This window comes from Triturus cristatus, chromosome 11 (genome assembly GCF_964204655.1).
Source record: "Triturus cristatus chromosome 11, aTriCri1.1, whole genome shotgun sequence".
NCBI classification, from domain to species: Eukaryota; Metazoa; Chordata; class Amphibia; order Caudata; family Salamandridae; genus Triturus; species Triturus cristatus.
The window spans coordinates 390,173,646-390,193,188 of NC_140594.1; the positions used below are offsets into that span (position 1 = coordinate 390,173,646).

General features: G+C 44.8%; 1 protein-coding gene across 9 annotated transcripts in view; it reads right to left on the reverse strand.

The window, feature by feature from the left end:
* POLM (DNA polymerase mu) overlaps window positions 1-19,543 on the reverse strand; it is a 342,155-nt gene that overhangs the window by 123,176 nt on the left and 199,436 nt on the right. For 7 of the 9 annotated variants that reach the window (XM_085634911.1, XM_085634917.1, XM_085634912.1 and 4 more), the window contains 2 exons: window positions 10,364-10,541; window positions 9,794-9,901 (listed from right to left, as the gene is read on the reverse strand). In XM_085634911.1, the coding sequence (XP_085491037.1) occupies window positions 9,794-9,901; window positions 10,364-10,541 (286 nt within the window). The remainder of the gene's footprint in view (window positions 1-9,793; window positions 9,902-10,363; window positions 10,542-19,543) is intronic. The other 2 variants (XM_085634919.1, XM_085634918.1) reach the window with 1 other exon arrangement.

The following is a 19,543-nucleotide window of genomic DNA, read 5'->3' on the forward strand; positions in this document are numbered from 1 at the left end:
CAAGACTCATACACGCTCACACAGTCCAACCTGTAAATGTGTCACATGCTTACTGCAGATGCAGATGCACTTGACATGCACACAGGATGCAAGTGCCATGTTCTTGGTTTTCACACAGCGGGGAACTTTACACAGGAGGGGACAGTACTCTCTGGGAACATGTTTTTCTATTATTTAACGCCACTGGTCTAGAAGTGGCCTAGCACCAGACAGATTATTTGCTGGTTTCTAGTTCCTATCAAATGTAGATAGCATAGCACTAGCTCACATTCAAATATCATTTCTTTCTACAATTTTACATCTTTAGTTTGCATGCTCCCTCAAAAAGCCTACTCTATATTCCTAAATCCCTGCATGAGAAATTGACCCCGATTTAAAATGTCCAACTATTGCCTCTTCTTGTTTTCTATCGATTGACTCTCTCTTTAAACTCCATCCTCTCAATGCTATGTGTCTCGGAGTACAATCTACTCTACGTCGCATGTGTGTTTGCCTTAGTCTGTACCATTGCATTTTTTTCAAAATGCCTCTACCGCATTGCATAAATTACAGCCTCTCCTTCTTTGAAACCATACCCCTGCAAACTAGCAATACTTAATATCCTCTAACCTGTTAAACCCCACCAATTGTTTGCATGAACTCACATAACCCCCACTATTGTTCTTATCAAACTCTATCAATTTTATCGACATCAAAAAATCTGGGGCGAAAGCCTGGAATGATCACCTTGTGGGCACAAAACGAACCCCAATAACTACTGGATTAACCAATATCATAGAGTATGTAGTAGTATGCTGCCTGGCGTAAAGTGCTTCAATGCCTCGTCAGGGATAGTAAGTGCTACATAAAATTACAATACGAACAAGCGAGAACAATTGGCATTGTCAATGCTTATTTATAGTAGTTTTTAATGTCTGTCAAGATCGATGTTGTATCTTCGCTATTTCTTCAGAAGTTTGTGTATTGACAAATAGGTGGCAATGAGATGCAGGGAACTGATGTTTGAAAGGTGGCTCTGGTTTCTTAGATACAACGCTGCATTCGGAGCAGGGCGAATCTATCAATGGCGAAACCAAAAAACTCATGTGGGCGGGTCAAACAGAGAAAGAGAGGAGGAACACAGCAACAGAGCAACTAAAACGGACACAAAATCATTTCAATCTTTAGCAAGGATTGGCTCTGTAGTAGAATATTGTATTCAATGCTGCCTGAAGAAAGAACACAAAAAGTACACTCTGAAGGAACCTCAGCCACTGTTTGAAGAGTTAGTTAACATCGCTTCTAACGAGATCAAAAGGCCTTCGTCAAAGGCAAGTAGAACAGAGTTTGGAAAGACCCAGCATTCATATCTTATCTAAAAGAAACACTTCCTGAAAAAGCCCAGCAGTTAAAAATACGTCTGCCAAATATGTGGAAACTTGAGCAAGAGCTGAAGCAATGGCTTTCTTCTTATATATTTATGAAGAAAGAATGTCCTTTGTGTCTGGAGCTTAAAGAACTAGGCATGCATTTGTTAGGGTTCTAAATCTCTGCCAGATCGAACATAAGAGAAAGGTCACCTTAAAGGGTGAGGCAGGACAACATCGTTATCCGGTTGTTGGGGGTGAGTGGGGGCGCAGGTCACACAGTGCCTAATTAGTGATAGGTTAACAAGTGTGGTACTTGGTAAGGTTGTCAGGGTAAAGATAGAGTGCAAGATAGCGCATTTTTTGCAGAAATCTGTACTCTTTCTGGAGGGCAATTGTGGGTTCTTTTTTCTGGTAAGCCAGCTTAGGAACAGAAATGAGGTGGGTTCTAGTGAGGACTTAGTTTTCCAATGATGTGTAGAGACAGTGATAAGGTGCATGCGTAGCATTGCTACCCCTAGCCCATGGAGGATGAGCGGACAAGTGAGAAATCATAATAATACCATCAATGCAACAAAACAAATGACATTGACAACTTGTTTATGGATAAAATATGTCACTAGTTTATTTATTATACAGGTTGAGTTAGTTTATGGGCAATCTGGGTGTCAGCGGTGAGTTTATCGAACAGTTGACACCCATCCTGAGAAAGATAGAGCTGTCCTGTCGGTGGTATCAACACCAATGTGTTTAGATTCTTTACAGCTCATTCACTTACGAGTGGGTTGCCACCCAACTCTTTCCTTTTGAGTCATGCTCCTGACAAGCCAGAGCAAGATCACGGCCATTCTCTGCAGTTGCTGAGGATTTCAACTTATGGAGCGCTTCACGTCATCCGAGGTCAGCTGTAGTGACTCCCAGTCACCTGAGGAATTCCCTTTTGGCTCCAAGATCCACCATCTGGATGCCCTTATAGTTGTTTGAAGCTCTAGGATCGGCCTGTAACTCTGACAAGCCTCAGGTAGTGCACCTCATTATAACTGAGGTCCCTCCTCCTCTCAAGAGGCCCAGCCCAGTCTGCCGACCCCTTATAAGACCCTCTTCGGTTTCAATTCTCCCTGCATGGCACCAAAGGGCAATAAACAGAGGGGGTGCAGCCATCTGAAGCTACGTTGGCCCTTACTGCACAAAATGGCCATCAGCAGAGATGATTACACACTTTATATAATCACGATTGCCGTGAGAAAGGCCTGGGGGAGGGAACCAGAGGCACGGGGTACTAGGAGCAGGCAGCCTCCAACATATAATGTTTAGCACAAATGCGGCTGCTCCCAGTTAAGAGACCAAGGTGCTAAAGTGTTAGTTTGTGGTGTGGTGTCATGCTTCATCATTGACCAGTCCTCGTTCTCGCCCTCTAAAAACTTGGTTTGATAGAGAGCGGGCATACACCTGACGACAGGGATTCTAAACTAAGTGGGGGCCCTTATAAGAAAAAAGTGAGATTAAAAAGCCATTATAGATTTAAAATCAATTTTTTATGAAACTGGCATCTATCTGGTTATTAAAATAAGTGATCGGTGTGTCGGGGAGTCTATTGTCCCCCCACCATGGTGAATGTGATCGACATGTTTCTGCCAAATGGCCCAGTAGGGTCAATGGCATTCATTAGGAGCTAAAAGGAAAAAGAGCGGGCTCCACTCTTACCAGACTTTGGTGAGAGGGTTCCACTGCGTGGGGTTACCCATGTCACAATCCACTGTTATGCGGCTTGTGTGTTTCAAGCTTGAAAGACAAAGACAGATTTTATAGGCAAGATAAAAATAAAAGCACCAAGGTCATTATTTACATCAAACTTCATTCAGCCACATGCACGGACATTATAGTAAGTGGCTATATGTGAAAAATCGTGGCAATCATCTGTGCCTGGGTTTACTTGTGGTAGCATTATCCCACAAATCTTACCCTAGAAAGGGGACCAAATTGCCCCATAGGAGGGTGAGGGAGGAAGACCCCTGTAGTCAAACTCTGAATATGTTGGAAAGACCAAAACAAAAGAAGAGGAAAACATTTTTTAAGGCACCAGTACAAACATGAGACTCTATGAACTCTAAGGTATGGGAGCCTGAAAGTACCCCCTTCAGAATCTAACAGTATGCCACACACACATTCATACTATCACTCTCTTACTGCCTCACGGTGCGTCTCTCGTGTCTGCACCTAGATGTGTACTCATCACCCCCTCGTCGGTAAATGTGAGGAGCGGGTACATGCTATTTATAGTGCTAGTGCAAGGCAGTGGATGCTAATTAGTGTTGTAATTGAGTGAAAGTGGCTACCATGTTTGGAGATCCGGTGTCTCCAAATGCGTCGCTTGAAATGCCATTGCATCGCCTGACCTGCCTGGAGTGCGGTCATCTGATTTAAAAAGCTTTTTATGGACATCTGGTGTCCGTAGCGAGGCCATAGAGTGAGGGCCAGGCATCCGCCTGTCCGTTTTGGTGTTCTATGTGCCCATAAGGGATTACTGATTGCCGATGGGAAGGGCATGGTCCCGCCTTCCCCAGTATGCGAGCATTGTATTGTCTGCGGGCAGCGCATGCGCATAGGTGTAGCGTCGCGTGAAAAGCACTGCCATTCATTTATGCTGCACTGAGGTTTTTCATGTGGTTTAAAACACGCCCAGAAGTTATGATCACCTGCCTGGTTTTTGCGTTTCTCAAGATGTATATATCGCCAAATGGAACAACTAAAAACTGAAAGTTTTTTATGCAATCACCTTCTTTATAACAGATCAGTCATAAACAAAGTGGTTATGTTGGAGCACCACAATTGCCATGCATGGTAGACCTTGCTATAGGGTAAATACTGATTTCCTCAAAACATAATAATGAATTTATATAACACTATGCTTAATCATGAGGGCGATCAGTTACTATACATGAAATAAACTACATAAGTTTTTCAGTTTCCATGGATTTGTAGTGCCAATGTTTACTTCTTTCGTGGTCACAGTGAATGGGCATGCGACACATCCCCCATATGCGCAGTGTCCTGTGGGCCTCTGTGTGTTCCAAAGAGTCACCTGGTCTTCTGGTCAAAGAATACCTGACTAGTCAAAACTCACGAAGCTTAAGAAAGACGTGCAAAAATTCAGCCGTGAGACTGTATGCCCATACACTACTGATGAATATTATAAAAAACCACCGCAACCACAGACAGGCACGAAGCAACAACGCTTCAGACCAACCCCGCTGAACTGGACTTTCAGCTATGGAGACGAGAGGAGCACGAGAGGAAGCAGCGGTGACGAGAGCACTGATGGCCAACATGGTTGATGACAGCAGAATTACCACCAATCTAAGATGCATCCACCAATGCCCCAATACGGGTTCTGGCAGTAATCATATTACCCGCCAGGTTTTGGCTTTCCACAAGGCCCGCAGCCTTTTTTCTACAGGGGCAAGGGCAGGGGAAGGCAAAAAATACAAAATACAACGATACAGTGGGAGGACCAAACATCGATCTCAATGGTAACAAGAAGCAAAGGGAGAGGGAACGGCCCGTCGACAAGCAGAGAGTAACAAACATTGTAAATCTCAGTGACCACATCGTTACGAAGGATGAAGAATCGGTCCTCTCCAAGGGTTTTGGTTTCGCCCTGACACCAATGAACGACCCTTTTACTGGCCAAGTTCTTTAGGAAAATAACTCTGCAACCATTTCGGGGATTCGAAAGATGAGCAGTATGAGAATATGGCTGGGTCCAAATTGGGGTGGCGTAGTGGGCAAAAGAACGATGGATTTAACCCAGATCTTTTGACTGGGCGACAATGTTTGCATTTGCAGCATTCTGTCCATCATTTGTTTGCTGTAACACTTTTCGCCCTAAGTGGGATGGGTATGCCCAGACGTGGGTCCCTTGCTCACTGTGCCACTGGATTCAAGCTAGCCTGGCTGAAGAAGGGTGACATACCCTGAAACCGGTCCCAGGATGCTTGTTTCCGGTCCAGGGAGGATCTGGCCTGGCAGTTCGGTCTGGACTGTTCCCATGAGGCACAGGGTCAAGACTGATTTGCATATGGCTGGGTCCAAACTGGGGTGGCGTAGTGGGCAAAAGAACGATGGATTTAACCCAGATCTTTTGACTGGGGGAGAATGTTTGCATTGTCAGCATTCCGTCCATCATTTGTTTACTGTAACACAGTATGAGAATGCCAGCACAGGTCTCAAGAAAAAATCTACCTTTGTGCCTCCAACCCAAACCATTCCATTCCCTGTCACATACTAGCGTTTGAACAGGTGGTCCTCAAAGAAGTAGAGTAGATAAATTTCCTACAAGAAAAGGGTTTCCAGAACCTTACCAAACTGGAACGAATAGTACTTGAGGGACTGAAGAGTAATACGGATCTGACTATCAAACCAGCCGACAAAGGAGGTGCCATTGTCCTGATGAATCAGACAATGTTTCAAGAGGAGTGCAATCGATTACTCTCTGATGAGACCACCTGCGAAACGTACCTTGATGATCCAACGCCCCGCCTCGTCGTAAAGATCAGGAGTGTGGAGGATGAAGGCCTAAATAACAGCTGTATTACCAAGCAAAAAGCGGATTTCCTCATCAGTGAAAACCCTAGAATGCCGAGGTTCTATACTCTCCCCAAAAACCACAAGGGAAAGATGCTCCCTCCCAGGAAGACCTATAGTCTCTGGCATCAGCTCTATTCTCGAGCCTTTATCACAGTTCTGCGACTGGTTCCTTAAACAGACTGTACAAAAATCAACTTCCTACCTGAAAGATACTAAGGATGTGCTGTGCCTCTTGCGAGATCTGGAGACCAATGTATCTGAGGACCTCTTTATTACTATGGACAAAGAGGCACTATACACTAGTATCCCACAAAGACGCACACTGGCAGTCGTGGAACAGATTCTACTTAACATGGAATGGAATTTTATCACCCCTCAACACTTCATTATGGAATGCGCGGAGGTGGCCTTAACTGAGAAATATTTTGAATTTGAAGAAGTGATATACCACCAAATCAAGGGCACATCAATGGGCAGCACCTTCGCCCCGGGTCTAGGATGCCTATACGTACACCAGTTCAAGGAGGAATATATCTTCGATCAGAGTAATCCATTTTTTGAACACCTGAAAACATGGAAACGCTATATTGAGGACGTTTTTATCGTCTGGCAGGGGGATGAAGAGACAGCAACAGCCTTTGTACAATGGGTCAACACAAAGGATCAACATCTTAGGTTCACCCACTCCATTAACAAAGACCATGCAATTTTCCTGGATCTAGATATCAGCATGACTACAGATGGTATCAGCACGAAGGTACATAGTAAACCCACAGACAAAAACAGTCTACTTCTGTATGAAAGCTATCATCTGAAGGCCCTGCGGCAGAATTTACCTATGGGTCAATTTCTACGGGTGCGCAGAAATTGCTCAGAGACGGAAAATTTCACAGAACAAGCAGAACAACTTGAGAAGAAGCTACTCGACCGACACTATCCAAAGAAAATGGTAAAAAAAGCAAAAAAGAGAGCCAGAAACAATAATAGGGAAGCACTACTAGAGAACACTCCTAAAGAGAAAACAGACAGAATCGTGTGCGTAAAAACGCATACCCCAGTTTCCAATACTGTACAAAAAATCTTAAAGGAAGAACTGGCACATCCTAGATGGTGAGGAAAAACACTGGGAACCTCCGCTGTTCGCATTTAAGAGGAGCAAAAGTCTACGGGATGAGTTGGTACATAGAAAAACACCTCCTAAGGTGAGGGAAGACCAGGTGACTCTTTGGAATACACAGAGGCCCACAGGACACTACGCATGTGGTGGGGGGAGGGGGGGGAGGGGGGAGAGGAGGGGGGTGTTGCATGCCCATTCACTGTGACCACAAACGAAGTAGACATTGGCACTACAAATCCATGGTAACTGAAAAACTTTAGCAATTACAACACCGAAAACATGGTATACCTCCTCACATGTTCTTGTGGCCTCATGTATGAGGGCATGACCACTAGGAGGATTAAAGACCGCATTAATGAACATCGAAGTACCATAAGGTGTAAGAAAACAAACACTAAACTAACAGGGCACTTCCTAGACCACAATCATAAAGACACCGATCTAAAGTGGGTGGTCTTGGAAATAATGAAAAAAACATAAGACAGACCTGACCAAACTACTACATGTCCGGAAACAATGGTGGGTGTACCGTCTTCGGACTTGGGAGAAGGGACTCAATGACGAGATCCCATGGCTACAACTTGGACAGCAGCCATTACCCCACCAGTGCACCGTCTCAAGAAATGTATGTCTCGAGAACTTTATGAATAGATCATAGTACACAGTATCCAGAACCCATGGCCATGACTAAAATGCTGGGTATTTAACTTCTGTAGTTTATTTAATGTATAGTAACTGATCACCCTCATGATTAAGCACAGTGTTATATAAATTCATCATTATGTTTTGAGGAAATCAGTATTTACCCTATAGCAAGGTCTACCATGCATGGCAATTGTGGTGCTCCAACATAACCACTTCGTTTATGACTGATCTGTTATAAACAAGGTGATTGCATAAAAAACCTTCAGTTTTCAGTTATTCCATTTGGCGATAAATACATCTTGAGAAACGCCAAAACTGGGCAGGTGATCATAACTTCTGGGCATGTTTTAAACCACATGAAAAAACCTCAGTGCAGCATAAATTAATGGCAGTGCTTTTCACGCGACGCTACACCTATGCGCATGCGCTGCCCGCAGACAATACAATGCTCACGTACTGGGGAAGGCGGGACCACGTCCTTCCCATTGGCAATCGGCAATCCCTTATGGGCACATAGAATGCCAAAACGGACAGGCGGATGCCTGGCTCTCACTCTATGGCCCGCTACGGACACCGGATGTCCATAAAAGGCTTTTTAAATCAGATGACCCCACTCCAGGCAGGTCAGGCGACACAATGGCATTTCAAGCGGCACATTTGGAGACACCAGATCTCTATACATGGCAGCCACTTTCATTAAATTACAACGCTAATAAACATCCACTGCCTTGCGCTAGCAATATAAATAGCATGTACCCGCGAATCGCACTTACAGACGAAGAGGTGATGAGTACACATCTAGGTGCAGACATGGGAGGCGCACCTTGAGGCAGTAAGAGAGTGATGGTATGAATGCTTGTGAGGCATACTGTTAGAGTCTGAAGGGGGTACTTTCAGGCTCCCATACCTTAGAGTTCATAGAGTCTCATGTTTGTACTGGTGCCTAAAAAATGTTTTCCTCTTCTCTTGTTTTTGTCTTTCCAAAATATCCAGAGTTTGACTACAGGGGTCTTCCTCCCTCACCCTCCTATGGGGCAATTTGGTCCCCTTTCTAGGGTAAGATTTGTGGGATAATGCTACCACAAGTAAATGCGTGCACAGATGATTGCCACGATTTTTCACATATAGGCACTCACTATAATGTCCGTGCATGTGGCTGAATGAAGTTTGATGTAAATAATGACCTTGGTGCTTTTATTTTTATGTTGCCTATAAAATCTGTCTTTGTCTTTCAGGTTAGAAACACACAAGCCACATAACAGTGGATTGTGACATAAGTCATCCCACGCAGTGGAACCCTCTCACCAAAGTCTGGTAAGAGTGGAGCCCGCTCTTTTTCCTTTTAGCTCCTAATGAATGCCATGGACCCTACTGGGCCAACTGGCAGAAACATGTCGACCACATTCACCATAGTGGGGGGACACTAGAATCCCCAACACACCGATCACTTATTTTAATTACCATATAGATGCCAGTTACATTAAAATTGATATGACATCTATAATGTCTTTTTAATCTCCCTTTTTTTCTTATAAGGGCCCCCACTTAGTTTAGAAGTGCATCGCTGTCGTCCGGTGTATGCCCGCACTCTATCAAACCAAGTTTTTAGAGAGTGAGGACTGGTCTATGATGAAGCATGACACTAGGTTGTGTGTGAGACCAGTCTTTCACTTTTAGTAAGATGCCTGCACTCACAAACTAACACTTTAGGACCTCGGTCTCTTAACTGGGAGCGGCCCCATTTGTGCTACACATGATTACACACTTCCCAACATTTTGAAGAAACCATTGATGGGGTTGTTACTCCTGAAGAGGTATGCGGCTAGTGCACATATGTTATAAATGTTATCTTTAGGGGGAACCATTGTTTCAATTTATTCCTCTTCAACTTTGAGTGGCCCTTTTTTGCTCAGAGATGGTGAAAGACACCAGGGGTTAAGTGTGAGGGACACTAAGCAGGGAGGTAAGCAAAGACACAGCTGACGTAAGGCGGAAATGAAAAGGGACAAAAGCAGAGTGGAGTGCAGAAAGAGGATGCATTCAGTAAACGGGATGATAGACGCAGAAAGAGAGTCACTTTGTTAGAACTTCCTATTACCGTGAGGCTTTTGTTCCAATTGGGGAGTGCTGTTCGTCGCTGGCAGGCATAGACTGGCACGGTGGGACCTTCTACCTCACAAATATCAGATTCCGGACATTGGGTACTCTGGTTTAAAAGTGGAAGCATGTTACTTGGAAACTCTTCTGTTCTAAGAAGGAACACGTCTGCAGCACACCCACTCACCCTATGCTCTTTTCAGAACATTACCATACGTTCTGCAGAAGGACCCTGGGCACTCCCTCACAGCATGCCTACACCATAATAAACAGCTCTTCCACAGACAGCACACCTACCTACCTCATTCCTTAAAGCAGCCACAAATCCAGTGCACCAATAGCATTTCATATAGCCCCATGCCCAACCGCAGCACCACACAAGCAGCACTGCTACAGTATTCCCAATTGCACCCCACAGCCAGAGCTGCTACAAAATACTCTTATCAGATGAGGGATGCACATAACTGACTACAGCACCTCTGCAGTCATTACGAATACAGACTAACCTACATTCCACCACGAGCCAACATTAAGCGCACGGATAGGTGGAGCGGTCTTTCAATGAACTCACCACTAAGCAATGTCGTGGTTCAATCACCACTGGGGAACCAGCAGCCATGCTCTCTGTGAACCAAGACACATCCAGAAGAGCAGGTGAGTCCAGCCCACCCGGTCCTGGTTGAGCCTGCAGCCACTCACAAACCTCATCTCTGGTGTTCTGCTCGGAGATCACGTGAGTAACAGTGCCACTGGTGGGAAAAAGGAATTGATACAGAATTACACTGACAAACAAACAAATTCTATTTCCCACAAGCAAAATGCAAAGTCAGATAGTTATAGACAATTCTCACCAAAGAGAACTAACCCAAATGATGAATGTAGGCACACAAGCACACCTACCTATCACTCTATGTTATTCCATTTCAAGCTTAAGAGCAGCAACATATTATGTTAATTTCACTACTCATCAGGCTCTCCACTGCTCAATACTTTCCAGTGCACGTCCCACCTCTTCCACAAGGCTCTCAAATTCTCGGCTCCCTTTACCCAACTGGCTCCAGCTACCCTTAAAGAGGCTTTTTTCCTTACTCCTTTTCTCATCCAACACTATCTACCAATGTTTTCCTACATTTACTTAGAGCATTGTCTTCAGTTCTCACCGACCCTGCGAATACTATCTCCCATGCAGTGTACAGCCTGCCAGACTTCACTTTCAAGCAGCTCTTACAAGTTCCTGTGAAGCCTTCATCCTTACCATTCCCTAAAAGGAGAGGCTTATGAAAGAATGATCAGTAAACTACAGAAAAAAAGAGTCAGACCTTTCATGCTAACTGGAAGATGTAGAAATACACCTCTGATAACTTGGCTTCTCACTAATGCAGTCCAACAACGCTGAAACCATTTAGGGGCTCTTGGCTTACCGTTCAGAGGGCATGGTCTGGCAGTGGAAGATGAACAATTCCTACTGGAGCAGTACCCAGGCTGCTCTGCTTACAATTGCTCCCAAGGCGGAGTGGGTAAAAAAAATGATAGGCTGGAATGTGGCACAAGCAACTGTCCACAGCTGAGATTCCATCAAAAGTTGTTTCTTTAATGTGATGTCCTACGTGTACTGGATATATACAAACCTGGGCCCTTGCTTGCATACATTAGGCGACAAGACAGAAACCAGACTGGATTGCTAATGCTCGCTTTCTCAGGGGACAATACATAGCAGTTTGGGTGACCTGTTTCTATATTGAAGCATGACCAGGCCAGACTGCATATGGTTGTTTCCCAACTGGAGTGGCAAATTGAGCATACCAGGATAGGCTGGGATGCACCCCGAGCAACTGCCCCTTGCTGAGACACTGTGAGAATACCACCCATCAACTTTAATTGTCTACAAGGGCCAACATGTATATTGAAGTGACCGCTAGGTGTACGTGTAAGAGGAGAGAGAATGTAGGAAAAGATAGTGAGTTGTTTCCGCTAATTAGGTCCCCTTCCCAGTTTCAGTAATATGCTACGTGTAAAATGCTTTGAATAAAACAGAAATAAATAAAGCTAACTAAACAATTAATGGGCAGGAGGGTGCAAGCACTACAATAAGCTGTAGTGTCCAATTACTACAGGCTTGGTTCTTTAACTAAGTAAACACCAACCACCCATCCCTCTAACTTACCTATTCATTTGTTGTTACAAACGCACCATTCATATTCTCCAGCTGTGATAAAACTTTATGAACGAGGGACGCTAAGATAGCATTATTTTCCTTGCAGCCCCGATGATGGGCCTGCTGAAAAAAGGATGGGATGGGGGGGAGGGGGGCAGTCATCTGTGGCACTTTCTGTGGCCAGTTCTGCCAAGGGAGGCCTTGTCCTCCTTTGTATTTTGCCTTGTGTGGGATGTTGCAGGGATTCTGCTTATACACAGAACTATGCTTAGAACCCCAGGACCTCAGTGAATTGTGGTGTACCAGAAACTCACCTCAGAACCCAGAACCCAGTATCCGGCTAGCATAAGTGTCCCATTCGTTATCCAAGATTTAGCTCAGAGATCCCAATGAATAGACAACCCAGAACAAGCTACTTAGTGTACTCTCAGGAATGGTGGGAATCGGAAATACCTGTTCGTATATTATTCTCACATCAGTCCACAACAATATTCAACAGAGACACGTTGTAAATAAAAGGGGTTTATTTTTATAGACCACGTGTCCTAAGATGCAGTACTTTGGCTAATACAAGCAGACAAATGATTAATATCAAAACCAGCAACATAGTTACAATACCATAGAATATAAAAGGGGTGATCATATTATAATGACAGTGGATACTACCACCTTCCCTTTACTAAGAAGCTAATATTATTATTATGCTAATAGAAGGTCTCTTAGGCTTGAATAGGGGACCCCATACCTCAAAGATCAGCTTAGTGAAATCACATCACAGGAGCATCAGGAGTCTTCTCGCAGGAAGGCTCGTCTTCGGTCTGAATAATAAACATGATGTCTGTGATATTAAAAGCACCAACTTTCAGGTATTTGCAGCTGCGCGTGTGTTATGGCTAAATAGTGGGCCGATCAACCTAGAGTGGAAAACATGCATTGTGTAATAATCCAGACTGTTTGTCACACCATGTACAGACCAAGGTCGCTGCGCAGAGCTTGGGATGGTAACAACAGATTGCTCGTGTGAAGCAAGTCTCGAGTCAGCAGTTTATTTAAGAAATAATATGTAAACGCAGTGTCGTGTGCAAAAGCAAAAAGATGGCTTTCTAACATTTAACGTGGTTATGCTAACTTAACAATGTATGTACGTATTCAGAGAGAACTCACTACACGCCCCCTTGATCGAAGCACTATCTAGTAGGCAAGAAAAGAGAGAACGCAGAGTTCAGTTTCGACAGAGCAGAACAAGGCGTAACCAATCCAAAGGGTCAGAATGCGAAAAATTATAAAAAAAAAAAAAAAAGGGGAACAGCGGTGTCCGTAAAAAAATGTAAGTAAAAAAAAACTCAAAACAACCATCAGGGAGAAAAAAGGAGAGAAAGAAAACGGAAATGCTGCGGCAGGTTGCTGTCCAGGAGCACAGGCGCAAAGGACGACAGTGCAGTCAATCCATGAATGTATAGGCAGCATATGTGGCAACTGCTTCCAACAAAAAATCATTTGCAGGGCCACTGAAAGTCTCAGCCATCCAATCCATCAACGAAAAGGAACATACATGTTCTTCAATCATCGGAGCCTCCAGCACGATCAGAGGGCACCCGGAATGTTCCTCCAAATAGCTCATAGCCAAGAAGTTGTAGGCAGCTGTAGAGATGTCCCAATTACCCAGGATCCCATGTGCTGCGCCACAGGCCATAATCCGGACACCAGAACAGGCCAACTCGTGAGACACTAAGGGCCTCATCAGTCGATCGAAATCCGGCACCGGAGACACCAGGTTGGTCAAGCACAAATCCAAAGGCCATTCAAAGGGACAATCCAGGCAGTGAAGCACAGGTTGCACGCAGGTGAAATAGCAATACCTGAAGGACAATCCATATGCCAGGCTTAAGGTCGCCAATGGCAGAGTTCCATAAAAGTCAAGCATCCTATCCCGAAGAAGATGCAGGCGGGACAGGTGCTCGTGTGGCACAGAAGGAGCAGCCATTCCGGAGTATGAAAAGGAAAAGCAGCACACCTGCCACTAGCGCCAGAAGCAGGGGAACACCTCCAAAGATGCTCGAGAAAAGTGAATGAAAAAATGCCGGAATCACACCAAAAATAGTTTGGAAAGAGGTCACGAGACCCGAGCCCACAAGTTTAAAAAAATGAGCCAGGCCGGTCGTGGACGAGGCATTGAAAATAGTTTGGATCAAAGAGCCGAAATGCAGGGGGAGGTCAGTATTCAGAAGCGCCTGTACCTCAGTGCGCGTATTAGCAACGTGAAGGACAAATGTTTCACGTGAGGAAGTCAAAGGCACCTCTTTTTGGGACAATAAGGCTCTTATTCTGCTCAACTTGTTGAACTCTGCTTTCAAGGTTGGAATCGAAGGCCAGATGGAAACATCCAACCGCCCATGCGGGGGTGGAAAGAGAACATTATTGCAGCAGACAACTTTCTGCGAGACAGTTACTATGTACGGTATTCCCACTAACATCCCACAGCAAGCTTCATTATTCAAAATTAAATAACTACCGTTTGCAAGCAGCGTGAAAGAAGGCGTAATCACAGGCACCGGGACACCTCGCAGGACGCAGGCCAAATTCGGGGCTTGTACATTGCATGCGCCGTGTAATTGAATGTGCCTACATACCAAGGAATGGTCTGGTGTCGTGGTACATTCCTCTCCTTTCAAATAAACCTCTGTTCCGTCCCTAGTGCATCTATACGTAAAGGGGAGGGACCAAACCTCATGTATGAAAGCGGTGCCCAGCGGTTCATATCTACCCACAGCATAATGTTTCATACAAGACGTAAACTTAAAAAGTGCGAAAGGGAGAGTTATCAATCCGTGGACTAACCACGTAGCTGAATTGATCTCCGCTACAGAGAAAGGCAACGGTTCTAATTTTTCAATATGTAACAATGAATATGTAGCATCCTTCATGGACATAAATCGCTGCTTGTCAGTAAGGTTAAAGGGAAGGAATAACGACGTAGTGTTCAGATAGTCCCAAGGGACTCTCCCTGCCTTTAACGTCTGCAACGTCCATGCAAACTGCATAACGGAACGCAACTGGTTTTGACCATGATACAACACAGACATATCATCATGCACAATATCAACAACAGAAGAAACAATATTATCTAATGTATAAATCCTAGAAGAGAGAGTGCTAATGCTATTATCTATAACGGCTAAAACCTTCTCCATGTTTGCTTGGTCAATAGCTCGCAATCTGGAAGCCGCCTCAATCTGCGACAACTTCCAGACCTCGTTGTAAATAGCATACGCCCACCTTTTCGTTCTGCCACCCACTGGACCCTTAACAAAATCATTCAAATCTATTTTGTCATGTAATTGTGATAAATGAACTTTGACAGACGCCAAGGTGGAATGTCGCAGCCAAGATTGGCATAACTTGCCCACAGAGTATGTAGTTACAGTATGTGACGACTCAAACCGAGGGTCTACGCGTTCCTGAGTATACCCCGGTTTCAGTCCCAGAAAACGACGTTGACAGGTGTCTGAACTGCTTTGCCAAACTAACCAACCCTCACTATTAAATTTCGAAATATTAAAAGATGTATTTGAAACTAAGGATTGCAAAGCAGTAAGGGATAGATCTGTGTGGTTATCCCAATTGGGATAAGCGCCCAGATCCGGCACAGAAGGCGACTTTAATTGTTTAGAAGTAGCCAATCCAAAACAGGTGGTTTGGAAGATGGATGAATTTAAAAATAAAATATGATTTGGTATAAGACAGGCACGATGCAAAGCCTCTGTACCCTGTACCTGCCACGGCTTGGAACCCCAAACCGACTTTAGATCAATAGTAGCCTTCCATACATCATAACCTTTGATTGACAACTCGTCCATAAAGGACTTGGAATAAAGTAGCTTTGTGTGTGTCAGTCTAACCTTTGCGGCAGACTCAGGCAGCACCTTAAAATAAAACGCTGCCGGGTTGGAAACACTAAAATCGGTAAAATAAGAATACTTGTTAACTAGGGTGTGTGAACTTCCGAATTCGGGAGTAGGACAGTGTTCCCATTGGGTAAAATTTACAAAATTTCTAAATGTATTTGCTTTATGCAGGAAGTGATTGCCATAATGTTGAAAACAATACTGTTCCGCATAATTAGCCGCATTTTCGTATAAATCTTCAGCATCAAAAGCGGCATAATATTTCAAATCAGAAAACAGTGATTCAATGGCGTGCACATCCCAATCATCAGAACGTATGTTCTGCCTAACCACATCACCCATAGAAACACGAAATACATTAGGTACATTAATGACCTCTGTAGGCCCATGAATTTGGAATTTAACAGCATCCCATGCGATTCCATCCAAGACGGGCCAGGCAGTAATATTCACAAAAGTCTGGTCCCTCTTCATGACGTGGGACGAGGAGTGGGGGGCCAAAGTTCCATTGATAAGTCTAATTGTCGATCTCTCACTCAGATAGTGGCCATCCACAAGACGGAAAAAAACTATTACGAATCCAATGGACATAAACAAAAAAACACTGAAAAGCAACAGCCAAATGTATGTCCAAGGGGCAATCAAAAAATGTCTCTTAAACCAGCTGAAAAAAACAGCAATGTTCGATGGGGGGCTTGAGGGCAATGAGTTAGTGTCAAAGGAGAAACGGGACTGGCCAAGTGCTGTAGATTGTAAAACAGGCGAGGGACCACGTGTAGGATAAGCATACTCAGTCTCTTCGGGCAAACCACCAGCCGATGGTATCAACAAGGGATCAGTAACCGATTGCATCTCGATGGCAACATCAGGCAAGGTGTTAGAAGCAAGAGTCAACATTGAATTTCTTTGCATCGTCTGGCATGAAACTGCAGGAGTCATACTAAGAAGTATCGGCCACTCGCTGAAGTTTGACATTGTCAATAGAGATGTACCTGTTTTCTTTGCGACCAGGAAGTGGAGGTAAAATGACTGTTCTTGTACCCTGCACTCCGAGCACTGGAACTGGTGCACGATAAGAGGGGCCGAACTCCTTCTTGTTTTCCACCTTCTCACGGACCAGGTCTCCAACTCGGGGTAGCCAGCCGACTACCGGAACCTGAACTTCAGCTTCAGATGTGGAGGGCAAGTGTTCCTTCGATAGAGTGTCTCTGGCTTCTTGTAGAGTCTGTAAAACAGCACAGTGATCATCTACGTCAAAGGGTGCGGTCGACGCCGCCATGTCTAGACCATCAAGGTCTGGTACAAACATTCTGATTCCGAAGAGCATCATGTACGGGGTCCGCCCACCCAGAGACCTTCTAGGGAGATTATTAAGTGCACGTTGGACGTTATACAAATGGGCTAGCCAGTTCCGGCCTGTGCCTAAAACACGGGCTGTCAATGATTGCTTTAAGTCACGGTTCATTCGCTCCACCACACTATTACCCTCAGGTCGGTAGAGGGACGAAAATTTGACTAGGACCCCCAAATTTCTCATAGCCTCCTTGTAAGCCTTAGAGGCGAACGCAGGGCCCTGATCAGAATGGAAGGTACCACACGCAAAAGTTCCCACAAAGACACGCAAATCCCTGATGACAGTCCGCGAGTCAGCACTCCTTTGTGGCCATACCCACAGAAAACGTGTGCACGAATCCACTGCAACCAAGATGTACTTGTACGCAGTATCAGAAGAAAAAGGACTGCAGTGATCCAAATAAACACAACCAAATGGTTTATTGGATATGTACAACTGTGTTTGTGATGGGCGCGCGATAGTAGAAGGTTTAATCTGTTGGCAAATGTCACAATCAAGAACATAAGCGCGCGCTTGTTTATATAAACCAAACCACCAGTAACGTTGTTGTAGCAGAGATATTGTGGCTGACACTCCGGCGTGGGCAGACGCCAACCCCTCATGGGCAGCCAAGATCAGTGCTGGTCTGCAGTCCGCGTTGGGAATAATTCTGTCACCAACGTCGTTAATCCTCACTAATGGGACATTATCAGGACTTAAATGGTAAATGTAACGAGAAGGAAAACCCTTCGGGTAATCGCCTCCCTTTTGCTGTAGCAGCAATAGCTGCCAAGATGTCATCATCAATCTTACTTTTTGATCTGGTAACTGCTGCCACTAAGTATGTAGCCACTGCTGTTTTTGCTGCCTCGTCAGCCAAGCTGTTACCGACAGCATGGACACCAAGTCGCTGGTGACCAAGAGTGTGAATAACATTCACGAGAGGGAGACGTTCTTTAAAGTCTGCCACTCGAACCCAAAGCGTTTTATGCTTAATTGTGCCACCTTTCGTGTCTCGATAGTCATTCTGAGACCAGAAGTGTAAATTGTCATTGTAGGACTGGACACAGTAGAAGGAATCACTCACTATAAGAGTAGTGACCCGGGGATCAGCAAACTCCAGTGCAAGCACTAGAGCCCGAAGCTCCGCCAATTGCGCGGTACAATCGCCCAATGACTGCGTATGCACTGCATCAGATTGGAATTCACCATTCACGAAAGTACCCACGACAATTGCGCAAGCCGCTGAATAAGCGTGCTTTGATCCAATTGCGGGCTGCGCAGACCCGTCAGTGTATATGACACAATGGTATTCTTCGAGCGGGCGCAAAGACAGAGGAGCCGGATGAACGAATTCATACTGCAAGAACTCTTGAGTCTGTAATGAGGCATCAAAGATGTAGGTGACGTCTGGCGACGTCAGTGTTGTGGCCCATTGTATCCACCGAGGATGCAAAGCTTTAGAATTTGGTACACTTGCCTTTGTCACTGCTTCTAAGGCAGGATAGGGTGTTACAACCAGAATCTGTTTCCCATGTGACAGTGCGCGTTCTTTAAGGATCGCCATCTGTACAGCAGTCAGAACTTTTTCGACCGCGGAAAAACGTAATTCAGCAGAGGTGTACAAGTGGTATTTGTACGCAATGGGGACTGTATCGCCCTCATTAAACGTCAAATACGTGAAACCCACGGCGCCTGGCACTATTCTTATTACCAGGTTAGTGCGGTTATCACGTGTCAGCAAATATTGTGAAGCAAGAAGGTCAGCCTGTAAAGACTGTAAAATTTTAGAATGTTCCAGCTGCCAGCTAGACTTCGAAAATGTGGGTTGTACCAAGGCGTAAAGCGGCTTGATACGCTGGGCATAATCAGGAATGTACGTACGGCCGAAATTCAGAAAGCCCAGCAGAGATTGTAATTTCTTTAGTGTCGTTGGCGCACTCAAGCATGCGCACTTCTCCAGAAAGTGGGGAGCTAACCCCTTTCCTTCATTATTGAGCTCGTAGCCCAAAAACAACACTGTATATTCCGCGATGTGAGACTTCGCAAAATTGAATTTGTAGCCATAGTCAGCAAAACTCACTACAATATTGTCGACTCGAGACAGATGCGGCAACAGCTCATCATCCGTGAGGTAGATATCGTCAACATAGGAGTATGCCTCGGGGTCTATTCTTTCTAAGAAACCACGCGAGCGGAAAAGACGCCAGGGCTATTTTTGTAGCCCATGGCTAATCTCGTAAACTGTTTTTGTTTTCCGCCCGAAGTAAACGCTGTCCACTGGCTACTCAGTGTAGACAGGTTATGGCTAAAGAAGCCATTGGAAATGTCAAGTGTCGTTTTAAACCTCTTACGCAC